Below are 22,945 nucleotides of genomic sequence, written 5' to 3' on the forward strand. Positions count from 1 at the left end.
CGCCGTAGGAACTACAGTTCCTGCAGTCGTGCGTGTAATGTTCTCCATATTGGAAATATTATTATGCTCAGTTTGTACACGAGTCCTAGCCGAGCGAGTTAAGACCATTCTTAATGAATAGAAATCTAGTTGGCGGAATGACCCCACAATAAAAACTCAACCAAAATAACAAAATATAATAAAATATCAAATTGAAGATTCGTATATATAACAGACCGCTAGTAAAAAAACTATTTATCTCTATGATAAATATTAGCAAATACTAGAAGAAATTCCTCCTCTTTCCCAAAGGAAAACTAAAAAAATCAATTCTAAAGAAAGGAAGTAAAGATTCAAAAACTAAATCCAAAACGTTCGTAACGACAAAGCTAAAACGTTCTACAAAAAACTCAAAATCCAAATCCAAAAGAACCAAAGATAAATCTTGAAATCTCAAATTAATAAAATCTTACTATCGGCGGTGTATTTCAGGAAAGTAAAGTTTGCAGGTAATGTAAAAAATGTATTAAAGTTCGTAGATACGTTTCTAATTGTTTCTTTTCTATTTTGGTTTCAGGAGATGCAGACAAGAAAAAATTAAAATGGATAAAATTTTAGTAGTTGTTTCCCACAGAAAAACTTTTAAAGGTGCAACTAGAAGATGGTTTGATAACCTAGAACCTGTAGGACTACCCTTACTACTTCACTGCGGACAAAACGCATGTTTCTAAAACAAATACTCTATGGACTATTGTAAAAGAGGGGGCTGGCCTTAGCTATTCTTTCTTCACAACTTGAGCATTCTCAGATATGCTATGGAAAGCTATTCTGAGAGCCTCAAATTGTTTGGAAAGGATAGGCTGAAGAATCTATAATTCTGCATGACCATATTGTTCACACCACACGTCGCAACGCGAACTAGACTAAAATTGTCCTGTTGTCCGGGACTTACGTAGGTGTGTACAATATTGACCATGCACAATTATAGCTTCCCATCTATTGAAATGGAGAAAAGTAAAAACTAAATTTACTATTTCGTCCAACGACGTCGCAACAATTAGGGACTCTAGGTATGACCTAACAGGACTTACGTAGTCATGACTAAATAGGATTAGAAAACTAACAAAAGATCAGGATATGGACCTACTCGGGCCCCACGTTGGGCGCCATTTATGTAGTGTAGTGGTTGTGCAAAACAAAAGAAACTAGTGTTGCCAGAGTGGTAGCGGCGCTGGTATGCTCGCGTTCGCCGGGCTTGGAGCTCGCCGGATGGGGGTGGTTCTTGCTACCACTCTAGACACCTACACACACACATAAAAACCATACCAGCTAAAAGAAATAAACGAAATAAAATATAAAGGGGCACCGAGTAGGTTTCTGTCTGTCTCCCTGATGAAACGTTCCTACGACCTATAACGGCTGGCAGATGTTGTGCCAGGATAAACCCTCCCACTCGGGATTGGATAATCCCGCCATGACATCCTAATATTAGGGATGTCCCAAAATTTACCCTGCAAACTTTCCTTTCCCTACTTACCGCCGCTTATATTGTTTAACCGATCATTTTAATTGATTAAGACTTTTAAAAAATTTCATTTAAACATTATAAATGTTGGATTTTATTATCGAAATTATTCTCAAACAAACTTTAACAATATTAGATTTAAAATTTAGTTTAGTTTTAATTTTAATTTTAAGTTCAGATCTAGGCTTTACAATTTAGATTTAGTTTTATATTTAGGCTTTAAATTTAGAATTTAAATTTAGCTTTAGTTTTAGATTTAGGTTTAAATTTAAGTTTTAAAATTTAAAATTTAGATTTAGCTTTAGTTTTAGGTTTAAATTTAAATTTAGCTTTAGGTTTAGATTTAAATTTAGCTTTAGTTTTAGGTTTGAATTTAGGTTTAAATTTAGAATTTAGCTTTAGTTTTAGGTTTGAATTTAGGTTTAAATTTAGAATTTAAATTTAGCTTTAGTTTTAGGTTTGGATTGAGGTTTAACTATATGCACTCAAATTTATGTTTGCGCTCGGGGATAAACCGGATCTGGCAATTCTTTTTCTGCGGCAACCTAGCTGCTTTACATGGAGGCAATTATAGAGCGGGAAGAGTTCTTTTGGCTGATGAGGCTTTCCTGTCCGTCCGTATTAGGGTCCGTTCGGGTAAACCAGGTAAGTAATTGAAAATATATTTTAAGTTAACACACCTTTTAAATAATTTTGCTTGTTTTCACAGTTTTTTTGTTATAAATATATATGGCTAAGACCACCTGAGATCTCAAAATCACGCGTTACTTTGTAAGAGGCCTGAGCTCAACCCTGTTCGCGCACGTTTGAAAAAAAACGAAAACGGAATGGATTATATTTATTTAGTCTAACCTTTCCTTTTTTTTTATAGAAAATTATTTAAAAAGGACACTCGTCCGGTCCGTCTTGTCGTCCGGGTGCAAACTCACAGAAGGTCGGAAAACCAAAAATTATACCAGAGCACCCCAGGCGTGGTGGTGCTGGAAAACAGCTTCTCCCTCGTTGGATGGAGTCGGTGTTGAAGTGGCTTTGCAGGTTTGTGCTTTGCTTTGGTTTAATTTAAAATTTAGTTTTAAGTTTAGTTTTAAGTTTAGCTTTAAGTTTAGCTTTAAGTTTAATTAATTCTTTTTTAAATAAAATTGATTTAATTTATATAAAAAATAAAATCAAAAATTTATTTTTTTTTTATGATGAGGCCACAGACTCCACCTTCTTCTTCTCTCCGAGCAAAAATCAAAAAGGGCCGACATTTTTTCCTTTTGGCATCTAGAAACCTCGGTTACCAATATGGCTTCAACAAATTTTCAGCAATTTGTTTGCCTACATAAATTTTTTTTAAACTATTTGTTTTTGTTTTTATTCATCTTCTTCTTTCCAAAAAAAAAAATCCCTTTTTCATTGTGTTGCCACCTGTTTAAGTTTCTTCTATTCAGTAGCTCTATTACAGGGTGCACACGACAAACCCCACCACTCCTGTTATCCATCCCTGGATACAGGATGGGAGGGAAAAAAAAGCACCCTAATATTTCTGAACTACCCTAATGCCCTATAACTTTTCTGGGATTTTGGGTATTTATTATTCCCATACAAAAAATTTGCACTATGGCAACCCTTATTCATTCGAGAACAAAAGTACAACTCTGTACCGCCGTTAAAAACTGGCCAGGCGGCGACGTACTGTGAACAGCTGCTTGAATGAATGGAAGAGGAGGAGGCAAATAAGAAAAATACTACGCGTGGGTGAAGAAGAAGCACCCAAACAAAAAAAAATATCAATGGATACAACGAGGTAAGTAATTTTTTTGTTAATAAACAATAAAATAATAAAAGTATTAATTTAAATAGTTTAAAACAATATAATAATTGTTTCTTTTGTTTCTTTACAGGTTCTGGTGGATTTCTATGGCCGTATAAGGGGATTTTAAATAAGGTAAGTAACAAAAACATAGTGATAGAAAAATTTATTAGTGGTGTTGTTAACTAACACAACCAAATTTTTTCTTTCTTTACAGGGATCATGTTGGCTGCCTTGGGCCTATATAAAAAACTTGATGGCCGATTCTGAAAGATGGCGGATCGAAGCAGAATGAAATGGTAAGTAAAAAAAAAAATGTGGAAATTATTATAAATATTTATATAAAATTTTCTAATAATTTTGTTTTAAATTTTTCAGGTTTTGTTCCAGATGGTCCAGTGGACTAGGGATTAAGGTGGTTCCGGGAATTTAAGGTAAGTGTAATGGATTATATTTGAAATATAAAAAGTGGACTTTAGTGAAAATTAAAATGTGGTTCGGTGCAAAAAAAAAAAAATTTTGGTTACAGTGTGCGTCAAAAGTGTGAGTGCCGTGTAAAAAAAAAATTTTAATCGAATAAAATAAAAAAATTGAATAAATTTAAAATAATTTCGGTTCGGGTTTTGGAAAAAGTGAATTCGGGTAAAAAAATATTTTGGAATTTACAGTGCGTGTAAAAAGTAAACGGAAAAAAAAATACTTGAAAAAGTTTTAACAATCGTTTCGTGTAGAATAATTAAAAGTGAAAATGTTAAAGAAAAATTATTTGATCGGAATTTATAGTGAGTGTCAAAAGTGTTCGGACAAAAAAATTAATTTAATGAAAAAAAGTTGGAAAAAAGAAAATTGTTTAAGAAATTAGAGTGGTTCTGAAAAGGTGACAAAAAAATTTAAAATTTAAATTTGGAAGATACAGTGAGAACAAAAAGTGAAGTGACAGTGAAATATTTTTTTTTTCTTCAAATACAGTGGGTGTAAAAAAAAAGTGAACATTTTTAGTGACTGGATCTAATAAGCGAGACCAACGGAAACTAAAGTTTGAAAATTTACAGTGGCCATCAGAATTTGTGAATCAGTTAAATTTAAAACAAAATTATTTGTGTAAACAAAAATGAAGTGAACCGTGACCAAAACCTTTTGTAACCAAAACAAAAGAAAAATTAATAAAGAAAACTCTAAAAAAATCAAACCAATCCTAAATGGATAAAATAAAAGAAAAGTGAAAATAAAATTATTTCTCCGATTAAAATATCTTTTTGCTTTAATTCAAAATTAATAATTTTATAAATTTTCTTTTACTTTCAGCTAATAAAATTCAATTGGACCTGGGATTTGGCCTTGGTTGCTGCTTCCGTTCAGGAAAGGTAAGTAATAATCCTAAAACTAAATAATATATAATGAAACATAATTTCACTTATATTAAGTTTTTCTTCATATTCACGACTTAATCGTAGGAATTTGGTAGAAATGTAAGGACTAAGTTCACCAAAGCTCATAGACTAACGTCTAGAGACTTTGGCGAGAAATACCCCTTACAATTTCTCCGGAAATAAAAGTAAAAATATTCAAAAATAAAATTATTTTGAAAAAAAAAAGAAAAATATATATATAAAGTGTAATTTTCTAAAAGGAATAATAAATAAAAATGATTTGATCTTAGCTTGGAATTCAGTTTGTCCTTTTAGAAGATTACAAAAAGCTAGATTAAATTAATTCAACTAATTATATTTTATTTCTCTTCCACAGGTTATAAATTCAGATTGGACCTGGACCGGAAGCTTGAATGCGGTATATGAACCCAATTATTATTCTAAAACAGTAAGTACTAACTAATACTGAACTTATCTAAATCAAATGATTAGATATTGAAAATGACTTGTATCATCAAAATTTACTTTAGACCAAATACTAATTGTTTTGTTTTTCCTTTCACAGGTTGAATCATCAAATTTTGGTTCCTGAAGAAAATCAACAATACCAGCCAACTGTAAGATCGAGAGGAAAATTTCTCCAATCAACGAAAATTTTAATCGGTAAGTGAAAACTTTAAATTTCTATTATTAACATCTAATTTTAAGTTATTCTGTTTAGTCTAATATTAGATTTAGTATTTAAATTAGATTTAAAAGCAAACTATAGATATATTGCCTTATTTCGTGATCGTTAAGATCATAATGTTTTCCATTAGAAAAAACTATTTTGCCAGGAATAGTTCGTGTTGTGAGAACAACATACCGTAGTGATAGATTTCCCTGTTAACGAGTAATTCACGTGTTTCTACCCGAAACGCTTGTTGGATACTCGTTCCCAGCTTTGTTCCCAGACAATTCAAATTGCCAAATTTTAGTCAGCGCTTAGATGACTAATAATTCCTAACCCTGAGTGCATGGTTCCAAAGGGTGCTATGACGGAATTGCATTATGACTAGCGTCTGACGATCACAACGTGGTCATAAACGAAAATTAATATATTTAGTCTGGTTGAGCACTCGGCGAACTACTCGTTAACGGGCAAACTATCACGACTGTTTACTGTTCCACAACACAAATGAACTTCCCTGGTCGTAGGCTTTCACTAAAAAAGAAAACAAAGTGTTAAATATAATCAAGGCAAAATATCATTAACAAAATGTTTTGTGTAGAAAGTATCTACTAACTCATTTATACAAAATACAGAAAATAAAATAGGTTTTATCATTTTGGTTCGAGCTAGGAGTAGGTATAATCGTTGGGACTAGAACCACCAAAGATGTTGAAACTATTGTTTCAAATCTTTGGCATGAAATACCCCCAACGATTTTCCTTGAAGGTCTTCAACCTCGTATAGGCTATTACCAATAGGTCTGACAATTCGGCATTTTAAAAATTTCTTGGCTAGTTTAGCATTAAAATTATTTTTGAAATCGCTTTGCTGAAAGTTGCGGCGATAAACCTCTTGACCTGGTACAAACTTGACTTGACGGCAACGGGTATTGTATGTCTTCTCGTTTTTCAAATATGCTTTGTGCAGATTCTCACGAATTTTGTGCCGTACTAAGTCCATTTTTACGGGTTTTGGTACTATGTCGATTTCCGGATCATGAAGACATTGTAGTTTCTTAGCAAGCTTATATACACTTCCGTGCGAAATCATGTTCATACCGAACAGTGCGAAGTACGGCGTAACCCCAATAGACGTTTGGACTGACGACCGCAGCGAAAATTCAATTTCGGACAGGTACTTGTCCCACTCAGTGTGATCCTCCTGTAGGTAGGAACGAATTGCGGACAGGATGGACTGGTTAACCCGTTCCGAAGCGTTGGCTTGTGGCGAGTGTGTGGCAGTTTTTACATGCTTTACGCCAAAATTCGTTACCATATCCTGAAACTCTTTACTAGTAAACTGCTTGCCATTATCAGACAAAATCGTCTCAGGTGTACCAAATTTGTGGAACACTTCAGATATTAAAAACTTAATGACGTTTTTCGTGTTAGCTTTCGGTATAGCTCTGAGCAGTACATATTTCGTTAGGTGGTCGAGGACGATGAATATGTAAGCCTTTCCGTTTCTTGACCGTGGATAAGGCCCCAAAAAGTCTATAAAGATCTTCTGGAACGGTCGTTCCGTTGTAGATTCAGCTCCCATTGGTGGTCTTAGGATAGAATTCGCGGGTTTTGTCTCGCGACAGGTTTGGCATTTGGCCACAAATGATCGGACCTGAACATTCTGGTTGGGCCAGTAGAAATATTCCCTTAACCTTCGGAGCGTTTTACCAAAACCTCCATGAGCGGCTTGAGGCGGATTGTGGCACTTCGCAATTACTTCTTGCGTAAGCTCTAGTGGAACCCATAACTTCCAAAATCTTCGTCGGCAAAATCTTCGTTTAGCGGCACCCCGTCATATGGGAGGACCCGCTTATAAACCAGGTCATCCACGACCTTCAAATCAGGCAGGCTTTCAGCGTTTTCCTTGATTTTGGCGATTAAGTCCAGGTAACTTTGACCTTTGAAATACTCAGACTCTAAATCTATTAAATTATTTACCTCCACAGATACTTCCTCCATGTCATATCTCGACAAGGTGTCGGGAACGATATTTTTGGATCCGGGCCGGTGTTCGATGGTAAAGGTAAAGGCCTGTAGATGTAAGCTCCATCGGGCTAGTCTGCCACTGAGGTCTTTGTGGGACATAAGCCATTTTAGGCTGCTATGGTCCGTGATGACTGTAAATGGCAAAAGTTCTATATAAGGCCGGAATTTCTTAATGGCCATCACTACGGCCAAACACTCTCTCTCGGTAACCGAGTAGTTCTTCTGTGCACTGGTCAATTTGTGAGAGAAGAAGGCTACTGGATGTTCGCCGTCGTTTTCGTCCTTCTGGAGCAGAACTGCTCCCAAACCTATGTCTGATGCATCGCATTGGACATAAAAGTGCCTGTTGAAATCGGGATGCATAAGCACTGGTGCTGTTGTGAGGGCGGACTTTAGCTTGTCGAAGGCTTCCTTAGCTTCGTCCGGAAAGTTGAAACCTTTTCCTTTCTTAAGGGTGTTAAAAATAGGTGTTGATATGGTAGCGTAGTCGGGGATGAAGCGCCTATACCAACCCGTAGCACCCATGAAGCTTCGGACCTGTTTGGCGGTTTTCGGGTAGGTATATTTTAAAATCGTATCGATCTTATCTGGGTCAGGTTTTAACTTCCCTCCTCCTACTATATACCCTAGGTACTTCAACTCTTTGAAGAAAAATTTCGACTTCCCTACGTTGATGGTCAGACCCGCCGAATCCAGGCAATGCGCTACCCGATCCAGCAACTCCAGGTGAGTCTCAAAGTCTGGAGATACTATCAAAAGGTCATCTAGATAGACGAAAACTCTATCACGAAGTGCTGAAGGGATCACTTTGTCCATCAGACGACATAACCTTTGGGCTGCGTTACACAACCCGAAAGGCATGACCGTGAAATGGTAAAGTGGTCGCCCCGGCACCGTGAATGCAGTCTTCTCCCTACTAGATGCATCTAACGGTATCTGCCAGAACGCGTCTTTGAGATCCACGCTGGATATGAAGAACGTATCCCCTAACCGACTGAGCAGACCTTCGATGTGCGGCAGCGGATAGGCGTCCTTGACCGTGAGGGCATTTAGCTTACGAGCGTCCAGACACAATCGGTTCTTCTCGCCCCTACGGACGAGAGTAACCGGATGGCTCCAAGGACTCTCGCTCTGCTCTATGACCCCAAGCTCAAGCATCCTATCCAGCTCTGCATACATTAACTTCTGCACAGCCGGTGAGACGGGATAATGCCTGTCCTTCACTGGGATCGCGTCGCGGGTATCGATTGTATGGGTTTCGAGGGAAGTCTGACCGAGTCCCTTCTTTGAGAAACACGGGAATTTTGCTACCACCACATCTAATGCCGCCTTTTGCCCAGGAGTAAGAATATGGGTTTTGGTTACATCCTTCGTCTCCTCAGACTCCGGACACAAATTAACCCCGTTAGTTGTAATGCTACATATACTAGGAAACAGACCGAAACTTTTCATAAAATCTACCCCTAAAAATAGAGGCCTATTTAAAGTATGTACTAGATATAGAGTCACTTCATTAGAACAATTATTAAAATTAACTTTGGTTTTTACTCGTCCAACAATTCTATGTGGACTGCCATCGGCAGTTTTTACATAGGACAAAAATTTAAAAACTTGAAGACCGGATTCCTCCACTAACTCCATGCAGCCCTTACCTAAGCAAGACACCGTGGCTCCACTGTCTAACAGACCATCAATCTCACAACCATTTATATTAATCTTTAGATAAAGTCTAGCATCCTTGCCCTCATACAAACTCGTAGACAAAATTTCATTCTTGATCTTCTTTCTAATTTTATACCTAAGTCTAGCTTTCTGAATTCTATTCGATACTTGACCAAAAATCCTAGATTTTGCTTCAGCGTATTCCCGAATTCTTTGATGAAGCGGTTTAATTATATGAACTTTAGGTTGTTCATCGGCTGGCATTATGCGTGCATTATTAACTAGAATTTTAAACGTGTTCGATACCATGGTCAACCGGGATTAAGCTAGGGTTGAACGAGTCTCCCCCGTTTGGGACTCGCTCCCCTTCAGGTTTCCCTGACATTTAGGGCACTTAGGCGTGACTACGTCATCCCTACCACATCTAAAACAAAATATGCGTCTATTAGGTGAAGGACAATCCACGAAACTATGGCCTGGCTGCTTACAATTCCAGCAAATATACCGGCTACTAGTGGCTAAGGCGTCGATTTCGAGGATTGGTATTGGCACTTCATCTCCAAACTGGAGTTCATGGACTCGAGCTGGGGCGGGTTGTCTAGACTGGAAAGTCTGCCTCTGACTGGTGATTAAATTTTCAGCTCTTTTCGCCTGTTGACAGAACTCATTGAGACTAGAAGTGGTCACGGAAAATAGTAGATGTGACAATGACGGCTTTAGATTACTTTTCATAATCTCCACTAGATCTCGTTCTGAATAGGGATTTCGCTGTTGATTTCTTAGCTTCATCACACCATTGTAAAAACTTTCAAAGCTTTCCATCGGCATTTGGCGACGATCCATAATTTGTTTTTGTAACTGGAACTCGTTCTCAAATCTTCGGAACTGGGTAAGGAATGCTCCCACCAACTCATCCCAGGACTGTATTGGCCTTAACTTACGTAGGTTCCAATACCAGTCCAGCGCCTGGCCTTCTAGCAGATGATGAAAACCTCGTAGGACGTCATTGAACGCGCAGTTGTAGTCCTGTCTTAGAACGTCTACTCGAAAAATGAAATCTTCTGCACTCAGTTTTAAGTTTAGCTTTAAGTTTAATTAATTCTTTTTTTAAATAAAATTGATTTAATTTATATAAAAAAATAAAATCAAAAATTTAGTTTTTTCTTTATGATGATTTTTTTTAAAAGCTATTTGTTTTTGTTTTTATTCATCTTCTTCTTTCCAAAAAAAAATCCCTTTTTCATTGTGTTGCCACCTGTTTAAGTTTCTTCTTCTTCTTCTATTCAGTAGGTCTATTACAGGGTGCACACGACATATGATAGAAACAATATAATTTGTTTTTATACATATATCGTCACATAAAACGCAAAAATCCCTATTTAACATTTTTTTAAATTCTACAGGAGAAGCAAAAAACTATTTAAAATGGAAAGTTTAGTTTCAATCAGCGCGATTTGTTTTTCTTCAAAAGACATTTTTTAACGGTAAATTTCTCAGTTGTTTTGACAATTTACAATTTGTATTTACAAATGATTAGTTACGTCTTTTAGCCTTTATATAAAACTGCTTTTGAAGATAGGGCCCTTTTGAACATTTGGCTTGATGTAATACATCAGAAAATGAAAATGTCGATTTTGAATTTTTTTTAGTTAGGGCCGTTTTAGTTATGTATTTTTTACGGAGGCAAAGCCACAAAGTTGCACGTAGCTCTGTCCTGTTAATCCAAAATCTCGGATGTTGATGGAAATGAATTTATTTAAATTAGAGTAAAAAGGTGATATGAAGTGATAAAAATAAGTTTAATAAATTGTATGATATTTTGAGAATACAAAACTTCAGTAATTACATATGTGAAAATTATTTACATATGTATATTCCATATTAATTAAAAAATCGTTTAATGTGTTGTTTTCAAAATTTAATTAATGCCAAAAATTTATCGCTAACGAAGTAGCGGGCAGCAAGCCAATTTTAGACACCGTTTTCATCCCTTCATTACCCGAATTTCTAAAAAGTACCGAAAGGATTTCTAATAGACTTTAATTATAATAGGATAATTTTAAAGTTTTATTTGCATGGTCATTTGTTTCGAACATAAATAGGTTAAGAGAAGGTTCTATGGGGACAGTTTTTACCCTTTTAGCTCTATAAAGTCTAGATTTTTAAAAAAAGTACCAGACACCTATCAATTATTTTTTTGTATAATAGAGGATACATTTGGAATTTTATTTATATCTTTGCTTCTTTAGGAGATATAAAGGATACTAATTTTATCCTTTTTTACCCATTTCTTCCCCTAAACGTAATCCCTTCTTAGTGGATCTATACAATGCCAAAGGAACCTATAACCAAAATTTCATGATTCTAGCTTTAACGGTTTGGGCTGGGCGATGATGAATCAGTCAGTCAATCAGTCACGCAAGCCTTTTATATATAGATTGAGAGAAGGAGAATGGATAGTTAGCTGCTGGTTTCATACCTACATCCTGTACAAAAATATTTTAACAGATTAAAGGTGAGTCAGAATAATTATGAATTTTACGTACATAGTTGTTTAACTAATTAAAATTTTCCTCGGATATTATTATTAGTCTACTAAACTCACCTGCAAAAAAATCATCTGTAGTAACAGTATTACATTCGACACCATTACAACTGGAACCATTTTTTTCTTTTCCGTACACTATCCACGGTGAACCAGAATTCAACGAACACATAAATCCTATGTCGCAAAACAGAATTTGGATGTAAAACCATTTCTCTTCTGCAGGGTGATTTAATACGATTAACCTTAGAATCCAATACGCATATATTAGGATACATCCCACCAACAAGGGCGGCTTTAATGACAGAACAATTCGATTTGATATTTATATAATGCATACTAAGATCAACTTTGCTATATATTAATTGTGATGATCTTAAGGATCCAACCAATTGAGTACGGATATTGCAGTCCTGTTCCACAGGCCATTCAAAATGAAATTATATTAAAATCAAAAACCAATTCCTCATTTCTAAAGTTATTTTTCCATTCTTGATACAGACGCAAGAATATCAAGTGATCGGAAGGAATACCTTCAAATAAACGTTGTTTTTCTTCTTTTATATTATGACGCGATAAATCTTTGAAGGGTTCATTTAAATGATTCATATACGATGAAGAGCTTTTTCTTCACCGGCAACGATATAGAGCAATTCGGTCTACTTTGAATTGTTGTCTATAGGTTGCTGAAATGTTCGATGGGCAGTGATTAATTAACAAACACAAAAGAACTACCGTGGTACCGAGACAAGAATAAAAGATGATGTTGTTCGATTGAATTCAACTATGACAATGATTTATTTATTTAAAAATTCCTTTCTTAAGCCTAACAATTGATCATGTAAATAAGGGCTACACTGTTGTTATTGTAATATTATTTGTTTCTCACTTCCAATGTACCAACTCAACTTGTTTATTTATATTAAAAATATGCAAAAACAAAATACATGCAATAAGTCTCCAAAATAAGAAATTGCATTTTTAAGAGCAACAACAATATGCTTATAATAAGAATTGGAGTGAGAAACAAATAATAAAAACTAACGGGTCATTACCAAAAATATGTACAGTGGTTAGTATGAACAAAAAATAATGACAAATTACAGTGGCAACAGTGAGCCAAAAATATGAATAAATTTAAATACAATAAAAAATGGAAAATTTAAACAAAACAAAATAATAATGTTAGTAATTATTATACGGTGACCTAACATTCCGGCCCCATTGAAAGGACACTTTCAAGAAGATAGAAGAGCTAGTCTGTGGATAGGGCGACGTATAACTCCTTTTGTAGTTTTGATGTCGACAACTCGAACACGATAATCTCTTCCACGAACAATGTTGATGATTTTACCCATGAGCCAACGCTGCGGGGGTAAATTATCTTCTTTGATGATGACTAGGGAACCAGGGGTAATATTAGAGTTGGTGCTAGTCCATTTGTTGCGAGTCTGGAGCTCATTTATATAATCATGGGACCATTTTTTCCAGAATTGTTGCTTGATGGCGCTTATTCGGGCCCAATATTCAAGTTTGTTAATCTCATTTGTAGGGACATCACGTTCTGGCAAACTACGGAGGGGAGCGCCTATCAAGAAGTGTCCTGGTGTAAGAGCTTCAAAATCACTGGGATCTGAGGATAGAGGCGAAATGGGCCTCGAGTTAAAACTGCCTCTATCTCAATCATAGCCGTTGCGAGTTCTTCGTAGGTGAGCCTTGTGTTGTCCAGGGTTCTGGTTAAGTGACCTTTGGCCGATTTGACGGCCGCCTCCCACAATCCGCCAAAATGTGGTGCCCTAGGGGGAATAAATCGAAAATTAATAAATTGATTCGAGCAATAATTTGTAATAAAATTTGAATTTTTTGGCTCAAAAAGGAACGACTTTAATTGAGCCAACTTAGAGTTTGCACCAACGAAATTTGTTGCATTATCACAGAATATATCTGTGGGCAGACCTCTACGACCAATCATCCGTTTTAGGGCAGCAATGAAGGCATCTGTTGACAGGTCGGATACCACTTCAATATGGACAGCTTTGGTAGCGAGACAAACAAATATAGCGATGTATGTCTTGTAGGGGACCTTTCCTCTAATTCTTAGGTAGGTGTTGACTGGACCACAAAAATCGACAGCACACCTTGCGAAGGGCCTTGATGGGTTGAGTCGTTCCACAGGCAAATTTCCCATCATTTGTTGCAACAACTTTGGGCGATAGCGAATGCATTGAGGGCACGAATTTACAATGCTGCGACACAAATTCCTGGAGTTGATGATCCAAAATTGTTGGCGAATCAATGACATTAGAGCCTTGGGTCCAGCGTGGTAGTTACTGATGTGCAGATGACGTACGTAACAGTGGACGAAATGGCATTTGCTGGGCAAGATTATGGGGTGTCTTTGGCCTTCAGAAATTGCCGCGTACTCCAAGCGTCCGCCGACCTTGAGCAAATTGAAACCATTTGACGAATCTAGGAAGGGGTTCAGACACTTTAGAGCACCTTGGGGATCTTTCTTCTTTAGAGCTCGAGTTATGTCATCTTGAAAATGTAGTTTCTGGATGTTGAAAACGATACAAAGTTTAGCATTTTCTAATTCTTGGGGCTGCAAAGAGTCAGAATTGGAAATATTAGTTTTTGTTTTTTGAGCAAAACGAAACATCCAGGCAATAATACGAATGATTTTTAAGTACGAGCTATATTTTCCAACAGAATCGAGGATGTAGTTAGATTTTGTTTCAAGATGAAGTACGGTTTTCCGTTTTTCTTTGTCGAATACTTGCTGATTTTCTTCGGAGAGTTTATCAGTTTTAGTAGGGGGCCACTGAACAGGATCGAGAGCGAGAAATGCTGGTCCGTTGAACCAGATGGATGAGGCGAGTTCCTGCACAGTTGAACCACGAGAAACGATGTCAGCAGGGTTGAACTGGGTTGGGACATGTCGCCAAACGCAGCCATTAGTTAGATCTTGAATTTCTGATACCCTATTGCCAACAAAAACTGACAAAGTAGATGAATGTTGCTTTAGCCAGTGAAGAACTAGTTGCGAATCTGTCCACAGAACGACTTCCAGATTTGGTATTGCGAAAAGATTTTTGATTTTGGAATACAATTTTGCTAGAAGTTGTGCGCCACATAACTCAAGTTTGGGTAACGATTTTCGCTTTGTAGGAGCAACTCTAGATTTGGCAGTAAAGAGCCGAACAACAACATTTCCTGAAGAAGTTTTAACACGAAAGTAAAAACAACAAACATAAGCACGAATTGATGAGTCACAAAAGCCATGAAGTTGAACTGATTTAGAATCAGGAGCGAGACAAAAACGAGGAATTTTAAGTGAAGGTAATAGTTTGAGATCAGAGACGAAAGATTTCCAAGCCGAGTGTATTTCTTGAGGTACAGACTCATCCCGGCCAATTTTTTGCATGATGATTTTAGCTTTTATTATGAGAGGGGATAAAAGTCCTAGGGGATCGAAAAGCGCTGACGAGAGCGACAAAATTGTACGTTTGGTTATTTTTTCATCAATTTGGACTTTAGGCGAAAACAAAAATAAGAAAACATCTTTTTGTTGGTCCCAAGCAGTGTTGCCAAGTGTAGGGATTTTTCCCTTTTTGTAGGGATTTTTTTCAAAATTTTGTTATGTAGGGAAAAAGGGAAAGATTTCGCACTTTTGTGAAATTATAGGGATTTTTTCAATTTCATAGTTTTTAGCAAATAAATAGATTTTTTCAGGAATATTAGATAGATACAAATTAAATTTCAATTAAGATGAGAAAAAATTAACCCCAGCTATCTGAATCTGGATTTTTAAAATTCCTTGATTTCTTTAAAAGTTATTAAAAAAAGGCAAATATCATCGATTATGTTAGTCTTATAGAGCGATATATTATGACTTCTTATAGATAGCGAAGTCGATTTGGCGATGTCCGTCTTAATTTTTATTTTTAATTAATTTTTTGAATTCAGAGTTTTGAAAATTTATAAAAGTAGGCTTTATTTAATTATATTAATTAATAATTATATGAAAATATTATTTTTAGGGGCAGCCAAGATATTTGGTAATGTAATTAGCACACAAAATAATTTTTTTACATCGAATGACGTATCAAGATACTGCAATTGTTAACTGGGTCAGGGTTGGAAGATTTGTATGATGTAAAATTGAAAGTAAAAAATAAAACTTTAAAATGGAAATTTTAGAAATTAAATTCCAAAACTACTAAAAAAGATTTAATTTTTTAGCTTTTTATTTTATTATTATTTTTTTAAATAAACATGCAAAAATGGAAAAAGTAGTATAGGGGAAAAATGTAGAAAAATAAAAAGTGGATGTAGGGAAAAAAGGGATTTTTTCTCATAAGCGTAGGGATTTTTGAAAAATATCTCCTGGCATCACTGGTCCCAAGAGATACCAAGAGCGCTAGTTACTGCAGAATCTTCAATATTAAGGTCTTTGACAGTTTTGTCGTCCTGAAAATCTCTATGATTAGAGTGCCACTTATCTAATTGAAACGAACCATGAATTAGAATTTCATTAACCTCCTGCTTCATACGAGACAATTCTTCAAGCGTATCTGAGCCACAAAGAAAATCATCATCGTAAAATGATGACTTAATGGTTTTTGCACCAAGTTCGAATTGGTCAATGTATTGGTCTGCGAGATAGTGAAGGCTTTTGATGGCAAGGTAGGGCTCAGCTGACATTCCATAGGTGACTGTATTTAGGTGATATGTTCGAATTTCTTCCTCTTCTGAATTTCTCCACAAAATATATTGGAATTTTCTATCTTGGGAGTCAATAAGGACTTGTCGATACATTTTTACTATATCGGCAGTAAGAGCGAAGCGATGAAGACGGAACCGAAGTAAAATTTTATACAGCTCATCTTGAATTGTTGGGCCAACCATAAGAAGATCATTGAGAGACTTCTGGGACGATGATGGACACGAGGCATCGAAAACAACTCTTAACTTTGTGGAAGTGCTACTTGGTTTGAAAACGCAATGGTGAGGGATGAAATAATGAGGCTCGTGTAGACGAGGGCTACGAACTAGACTCATATGTCCAAAATCTTCATACTCCTTCATAAAAGCAACATATTGTGATTTAAGATTGCTGTCACGAGCAAATCGTCTCTCTTGAGATACAAATCTTTTAAGAGCCATATTTCGAGAAAGACCTAAAGCGTCAGGAGATTCCTTGAAGGGCAATTTAACAACAATCCTACCAGAAGATTCACGATGAACAGTATCATTGAAAAATGTTTCACATTCAGATTGTTCTGGTGTCAAATCATTTGAGCCAGATTGAACTTCATCGATTTCCCACAAGCGCTGTAATTTAAGATCAATATCTTCTTCTATCGAGAGCATACAAGAAGAGCCACAAATATTGGGTTGTTTTGATACATAACGACCTGCTACAATCCATCCGAAAAGTGTTTTGTGTAATTTAGGCAAATTAGGGCCAAGTTTTATTTGACCAACTGCTAAAATGTCGAAAAACGTTTCAGTACCAATAAGTAAATCAATTCGTTTTGATTTGAAGAAGTTTTCATCCGCAAGTTCAGTATTTGGGGGCAAATTCCAGGATGAGACATCTAATTCATTATCAGGTTGATATGAAATATGAGGTGTGACACAAAATGAGAGCGAAACTTCAAAATCTGTGACTCGAGATTTTACATTTGTGGACGACCTATATTTAGATTTGCTAAGAGTGTTACCAATGCTAGAGACTTCAGTAGTTTGTTTTGTACGAGGCAAATGTAATTTTTGGGAAAATTCATCGGTTATGAAATTCAATTGAGAGCAAGAATCTAACAAAGCGCGTCCCAATTGATAGCGACCAGTGGAGTCACGAACTAGAACCATGGCAGTAGCAAGCAGCACCTGTTCCGGCGAGGATTTTTCCATATGGGTATGGACCGAGGCAGAAGATTCATTCAAGGCAACATGAGAAGTAGTAGGTTCAGCAGCAGGGGACGAGGGCCGAGAAGCTGGCTGAGACCGATGAAGCAAACTATGATGCGAGCGAGAACAAAATTTGCACTTGAATGTGGAGGAACAACTACTTACTTGATGCCCTTTGGACAAACAATTTAGACAAAGGCTTAGACGTTTTGCATTTTCATACCTTTGACTAACATCCATATCTTTGAACCGAGAACAACGACTAATTGAGTGGTCAGATTTGGAGCAAAGCACACAAGAGCGTTTTGATACCGAAAAAGTATAGCCAGGTTTTGAATTTTTAGATTTGGACTTACCAGATTGATGATCAGGCTTACGAGGGGCCACAAAAGTATGGTTGGTATCAACCGATTCCAAAAATTGACAACGCCTTTCAAGGACCTTGGAGCAAACATCCCATGTTGGCAATCTGGTAAAGTCCAAGGAATCTTTCCACTTTCTTCTGGTACCTTCATCCACTTTTTCCATCACTATGTAAATCAGCATGGAATTAGCAATATCACTATGTGAGCCAAGAGACAGTAAGGAACTATAAAGGGCAGAAACATTATCGACGAGACTTCGTAATTGGGCACAATTGTATTTGGACATGGCAGGAAGTTCAAAAAGGACGGTAATATTTTCCATAAAAATAAGCGAGCTATTATCATAACGCGTTTTGAGCCTTTCCAGAGCCTTCGGGTAATTTTCGTTCGTAATCTGGAAAGCCTTGACCGTTTCTAGAGCTTGGCCTTGGAGGCAGTTGAGTAAATGATTAAACTTTTCAATATTTGATAGGCCAAACTCGCGATCGATAACTTGATTGAACGACGTAATGAAATTTTTGTACTCACTGTACTTACCACTAAATGTGGGCAATTTCAGCTGAGGCAATTTGTGGCTGGGAGCTGGGAAACAAATGGTGGACTCGGACAATGTTGTATTATGAACATCTTCACCAAGCTGCGACTGGATATTCATTTTGGCTGAGATGTACAAATCCTCGATTTCGGGCCTAGCATTGTCCTCGGGATCGTATTTTTCAATTTGGGTTTGATACGTCAGTATCTACTTAAAATACGACTCCAAAATCCCCAAACGGCACTTCAATTCGGCTGACGAAAGTGTCTTACCTTCTCCCCTTCCATTGGCTTCGATTTGGTTCTTGATGCGGGTAATGCTCTTCTTAGTGTTAGCCCGTTGCTGCTTAACCTCCTCCAGAGTCATCATAAATTTTCAATAAGTAAGGTTAGATGAGCCAAAAATGTCCAAAAGTATTTACAAAATGGATGACACGCAATATTCCGAGCGACAAATTAAATATACACAGAATTTTATATTATATACTGGAACCAAGAGCGAACAAATTTATGTATTTTCTTGTATATAAAAATTTGCGGTAAAATTTTAGAGTCACTATTTTATTTTTCCACAAAAACTGTTCTTATGTATTGAGCCGACAAAATTTTTATAATGTTTGTAATAGGTTTTTTTTAAATAGATTTGTAATAGGTGCGTCACCAAAAATTTTTTTAACAGTTTTTTATACATGTTGCACTGTCTCTTGATTTTTCGAATAGTTTTTTTATATGTTTTCTCAGAGTTTTTTTTTAATGTTTAATTTTTTATTTTTGTTGCACAAAAGTTTTTTATTTGAACCACAAAGCTTTTTTTATTTCTGTAGCACTAGATATTGCTTTTATCATAGAACCACAATTTCCACTTCACAATACGACCGTACACTTTTACTTTAAGTTGTACTTCAACGACAATTTTAGAATATACCACGGACCGAGAACGACAAATTTAGTAAGATTTAGATTAATCACTTGCCCCACGTTGGGCGCCAAAATGTACGATGAAGAGCTTTTTCTTCACCGGCAACGTTATAGAGCAATTCGGTTTACTTTGAATTGTTGTCTATAGGTTGCTGAAATTGTTCTATGGGCAGTGATTATCTATAAAACAAAAGAAATTACGACCGTGGTACCGACAAATAAAAAGAGCGATGTTTTTCGATTGACTTCAACTATGACAATGATTTATTTATTTAAAAATTCTTTTCTTAAGCCTAACAATTGATCATGTAAATAAGGGCTACACTGTTGTTATTGTAATATTATTTGTTTCTCACTTCCAATGTACCAACTCAACTTGTTTATTTATATTCAAAATATGCAAAAACAAAATACATGCAATAAGTCTCCTAAATAAGAAATTGCATTTTTAAGAGCAACAACAATATGCTTATAATAAGAATTGGAGTGAGAAACAAATAATAAAAACTAACGGTTCATTACCAAAAATATGTACAGTGGTTAGTATGAGCAACAAATAATGACAAATTACAGTGGCAACAGTGAGCCAAAAATATGAATAAATTTAAATACAATAAAAATGGAAAATTTAAACAAAACAAAATAATAATGTTAGTAATTATTATACGGTGACCTAACAATTTACACTAAACATCAAAAAAGACATGAAAAGTAGCATGTAAAAAATCACCGTACAAATGTTCATGATATTTTGGAAGATTCTCAAAAGAGAATTGGAAAAAACAGACGTCTGAAAAGTCTTAATGTAAATTGCGCCTTAGTAAAGTAATGAAAGTCGTGAAAATGAAATAAGTTGAAATTTTATAAAATTAATATTTTTTAAATATGTACACTATGGTGAAGGGTGTATAAGATTCGGTAAAGGCGAATATAGACTACTTACTTGTTTTTTTTTTTATTTTATTTACATGCTTTTTTCAAATTAAACTCAGCATCAAAGTTTGTATTTAATCAGCTTTGTGATTGCGACTTTTCGAATGTTTTAATAATTTTATTTAAAATTCACCTTGGGAAACTGTTTTGTTATTGACTGAGTTAGCATTGATTTTTATTTTAGTTTTTTTTTTTTGTAATTGAAAAATTAAAAAAAAAAGTAAACAACTGTAAAATTTTTGAAGATTAAAATCGTATTTCTTTTGTTGTGAAATATTAATTTGAAAAAAATAGGGAAAAACTTAATTTTGTGAATGAGAGACAACGAACCTTTACATATAGATTTTGGAACACTAAATTCGAACGAGTAATTTTTGCTTTTGATCCCGAGTTCTTCCAAAAAGGGAAACATAAGCTGAAGACAACAATTTAAAAAAAAATTAAAATGTTTGAATGAAAACTAGTTATTAGAAATAAAATTCGTGCAATATTAATTACTTGGTGATATTTTGTTATATTTTTCGAAATTGGATGTTATATGTAGTTTAAATTGGTGTTATTAAAATGCAAACTTGAATATTACTTAACTATTTGAAAAATTTTTATTAAAAATGATTTTCGAAAACAATTTTGTATAATACAGATTTATAAGGTGTAATCAGGATCTAATGTCCTTGGCATGAAATTTCCTTAAAGGCTTGCCTTTCATGTCCTCCAATTCATAATAACACGTACCATGTTTAGCTTTAACTCTGGCTTTCTCAAATTGATTTGCTAGTTTACTATTATAGTGTTCAGCTGCTTTAGACTGTGAAAAGTTTCGTCTATAAACAATTTGGCCGATATCAAAACTTATTGGTCGAGATCTAAGATTGTAGTATTTTACGTTTGTGTCATAGGATTTACGTATGTTCTCCCGCGCCTTTTCCCTCAAGAGCTCTAATTTTTCATCATGTTTTAAGTCTACAGGTGTTTCTAAAATATTCAGATTTCGCAATAGAGAATAAGAGATTTGCCATTTGTTAGCATATTTTGGCCGAATAATAGGAAATAAGGGGAATATCCTGTGCTGATGTGTACTGAACTTCGTAATGCGCAACTAATTGCGGATAGTTTTGCATCCCAATCTTTTTGAGAGGGTTTCACATAAGCTCTAATGGCCACTAACACTGACCTATTTACTCGCTCACTGGCGTTTGCCTGAGGCGAATAAATGGCAGTAAAATTGTGGAAAACTCCATACGATTCCATAAATTCTTTGAACAAGTTTGATTTGAATTGTACACCATTGTCAGTCGTGATTGACTCCGGGACACCAAATATGTGGAAAATTCTCTTCTCTAAAAATTCTATAATAACATTAGATGTAAATTTTTTATTGGCTCGAGGAAATGAAATTTGGATAAGTGATCCAACACTATAATTATGACTACGTTTCCTTAAGAAGACCTATGGTAAGGCCCTAACAAATCTAGGTAGAGTTTTTGAAAAATGCGTACAGATGTTGATGGCTGACCCATAGGTGGTCTTAGACATTTGTTCGAAGCTTTTGTTTGCTTACAAATTGCACAAGCGGATACGTAATCTGCTGTTTGTTTTGCCATTTTTGGCCAGAAGAAAAATGTCTTAAGTCGACTTAACGTTTTTCCAACTCCGCCATGTGAACACAACGGGTGATCATGAGCTCTTTTAATAAGGTCATTTGTCATCGAATCAGGGACCCAAAGTTTCCAGGAAAATTCTTCCTGCAACTCATCGCCTGTCGCATATTCACACCTCTTATATATGAAACCATCAACAATTTTGAAATCTAGAAGATATTTACTTTTGGTCTTTAGTTTTTCAATTAAGGAGAGATATTCTGCAGATTTGAATTCGTCAGATTGCATATCAATTTCGATAGAGTTTTCAATTTCAGCTACATACAGTTTGTCTAAGTTTGTAATAAAAATTTCGTCGTTGTTTTCAGAATGTATTCGCGATAAAGAGTCGGGAACAATGTTTTGACTACCTTTTCTATGGCGTATAGTGAAATTAAAGCCTTGTAACTTTAAGGCCCATCGGGCTAAGCGTCCATGTAAGTCAGTCTGATTCATGAGCCATTTTAGTGAAGCGTGGTCTGTTATGACTTCAAATTCGTGACTTTCTACGTAGGCACGAAACTTTTTGATAGCCATAACAGCCGCCAGACATTCCTATTCAGAAACAGTATAGTTTTTCTGTGCAGGTGTCAACTTATGGCTCATAAATGCAATCGGTACTTCGTCCATGTCGTCATTTCTCTGAGCGAGAACAGCCCCTATCCCATATTGGCTCGCATCACACTGGATGGAGAACGGACGTGAAAAGTCTGGGTTGTGCAGCACAGGTGCAGAACAAAGGGAGTTTTTGAGCTCTTCAAATGAAGATTTTGCTTCGTCAGACCAAATGAACTTTTTGTTCTTCTGTAACATGTCCGTCAAGGGTGTCGTCAGGGTTGCAAAGTTTCGGACAAAACGTCGGTACCAACCACAAATACCTAAAAATCGTCTAAGTTGTCGTACGGATGTTGGTAAAGGAAATTCACGGATGGACTGTACTTTGTCCGGGTCTGTCTTTATGGTCCCATGGCCGATGATGTGTTCTAAATATTTCACCTGCCTAAGAAGAAATTTACTCTTTTCTATATTAATTGTCAAATTAGCTTTTCTGATACAAACTGCTACT

General features: G+C 35.7%; 1 protein-coding gene and 1 long non-coding RNA gene across 3 annotated transcripts; one reads left to right on the forward strand and one right to left on the reverse strand.

Moving 5' to 3' along the window:
- Nucleotides 1–3,212: 3,212 nt before the first annotated feature.
- On the forward strand, nt 3,213–10,109 carry LOC119611716. Of its 2 annotated transcripts, none has more exons than XR_005232092.1 (7): nt 3,213–3,293; nt 3,391–3,434; nt 3,517–3,598; nt 3,678–3,733; nt 4,605–4,663; nt 5,046–7,924; nt 8,000–10,109. It is a non-coding gene; the product is annotated as an uncharacterized LOC119611716 (long non-coding RNA). The 2 variants fall into 2 exon arrangements; XR_005232093.1 differs by having other exon boundaries at nt 5,046–7,270; nt 7,330–10,109.
- Nucleotides 10,110–15,968: 5,859 nt separating this feature from the next.
- On the reverse strand, nt 15,969–18,509 carry LOC119611715. Its single transcript, XM_037967383.1, has one exon. The coding sequence runs from the start codon at nt 18,507–18,509 to the stop codon at nt 15,969–15,971; it is 2,541 nt and encodes an 846-aa protein (XP_037823311.1).
- Between the last annotated feature and the right edge of the window lie 4,436 nt (nt 18,510–22,945).

This window comes from Lucilia sericata, unplaced genomic scaffold (assembly GCF_015586225.1).
Source record: "Lucilia sericata isolate MDLA Ls3-8-SP2 unplaced genomic scaffold, ASM1558622v1 Contig001515F_arrow, whole genome shotgun sequence".
NCBI lineage: Eukaryota > Metazoa > Arthropoda > Insecta > Diptera > Calliphoridae > Lucilia > Lucilia sericata.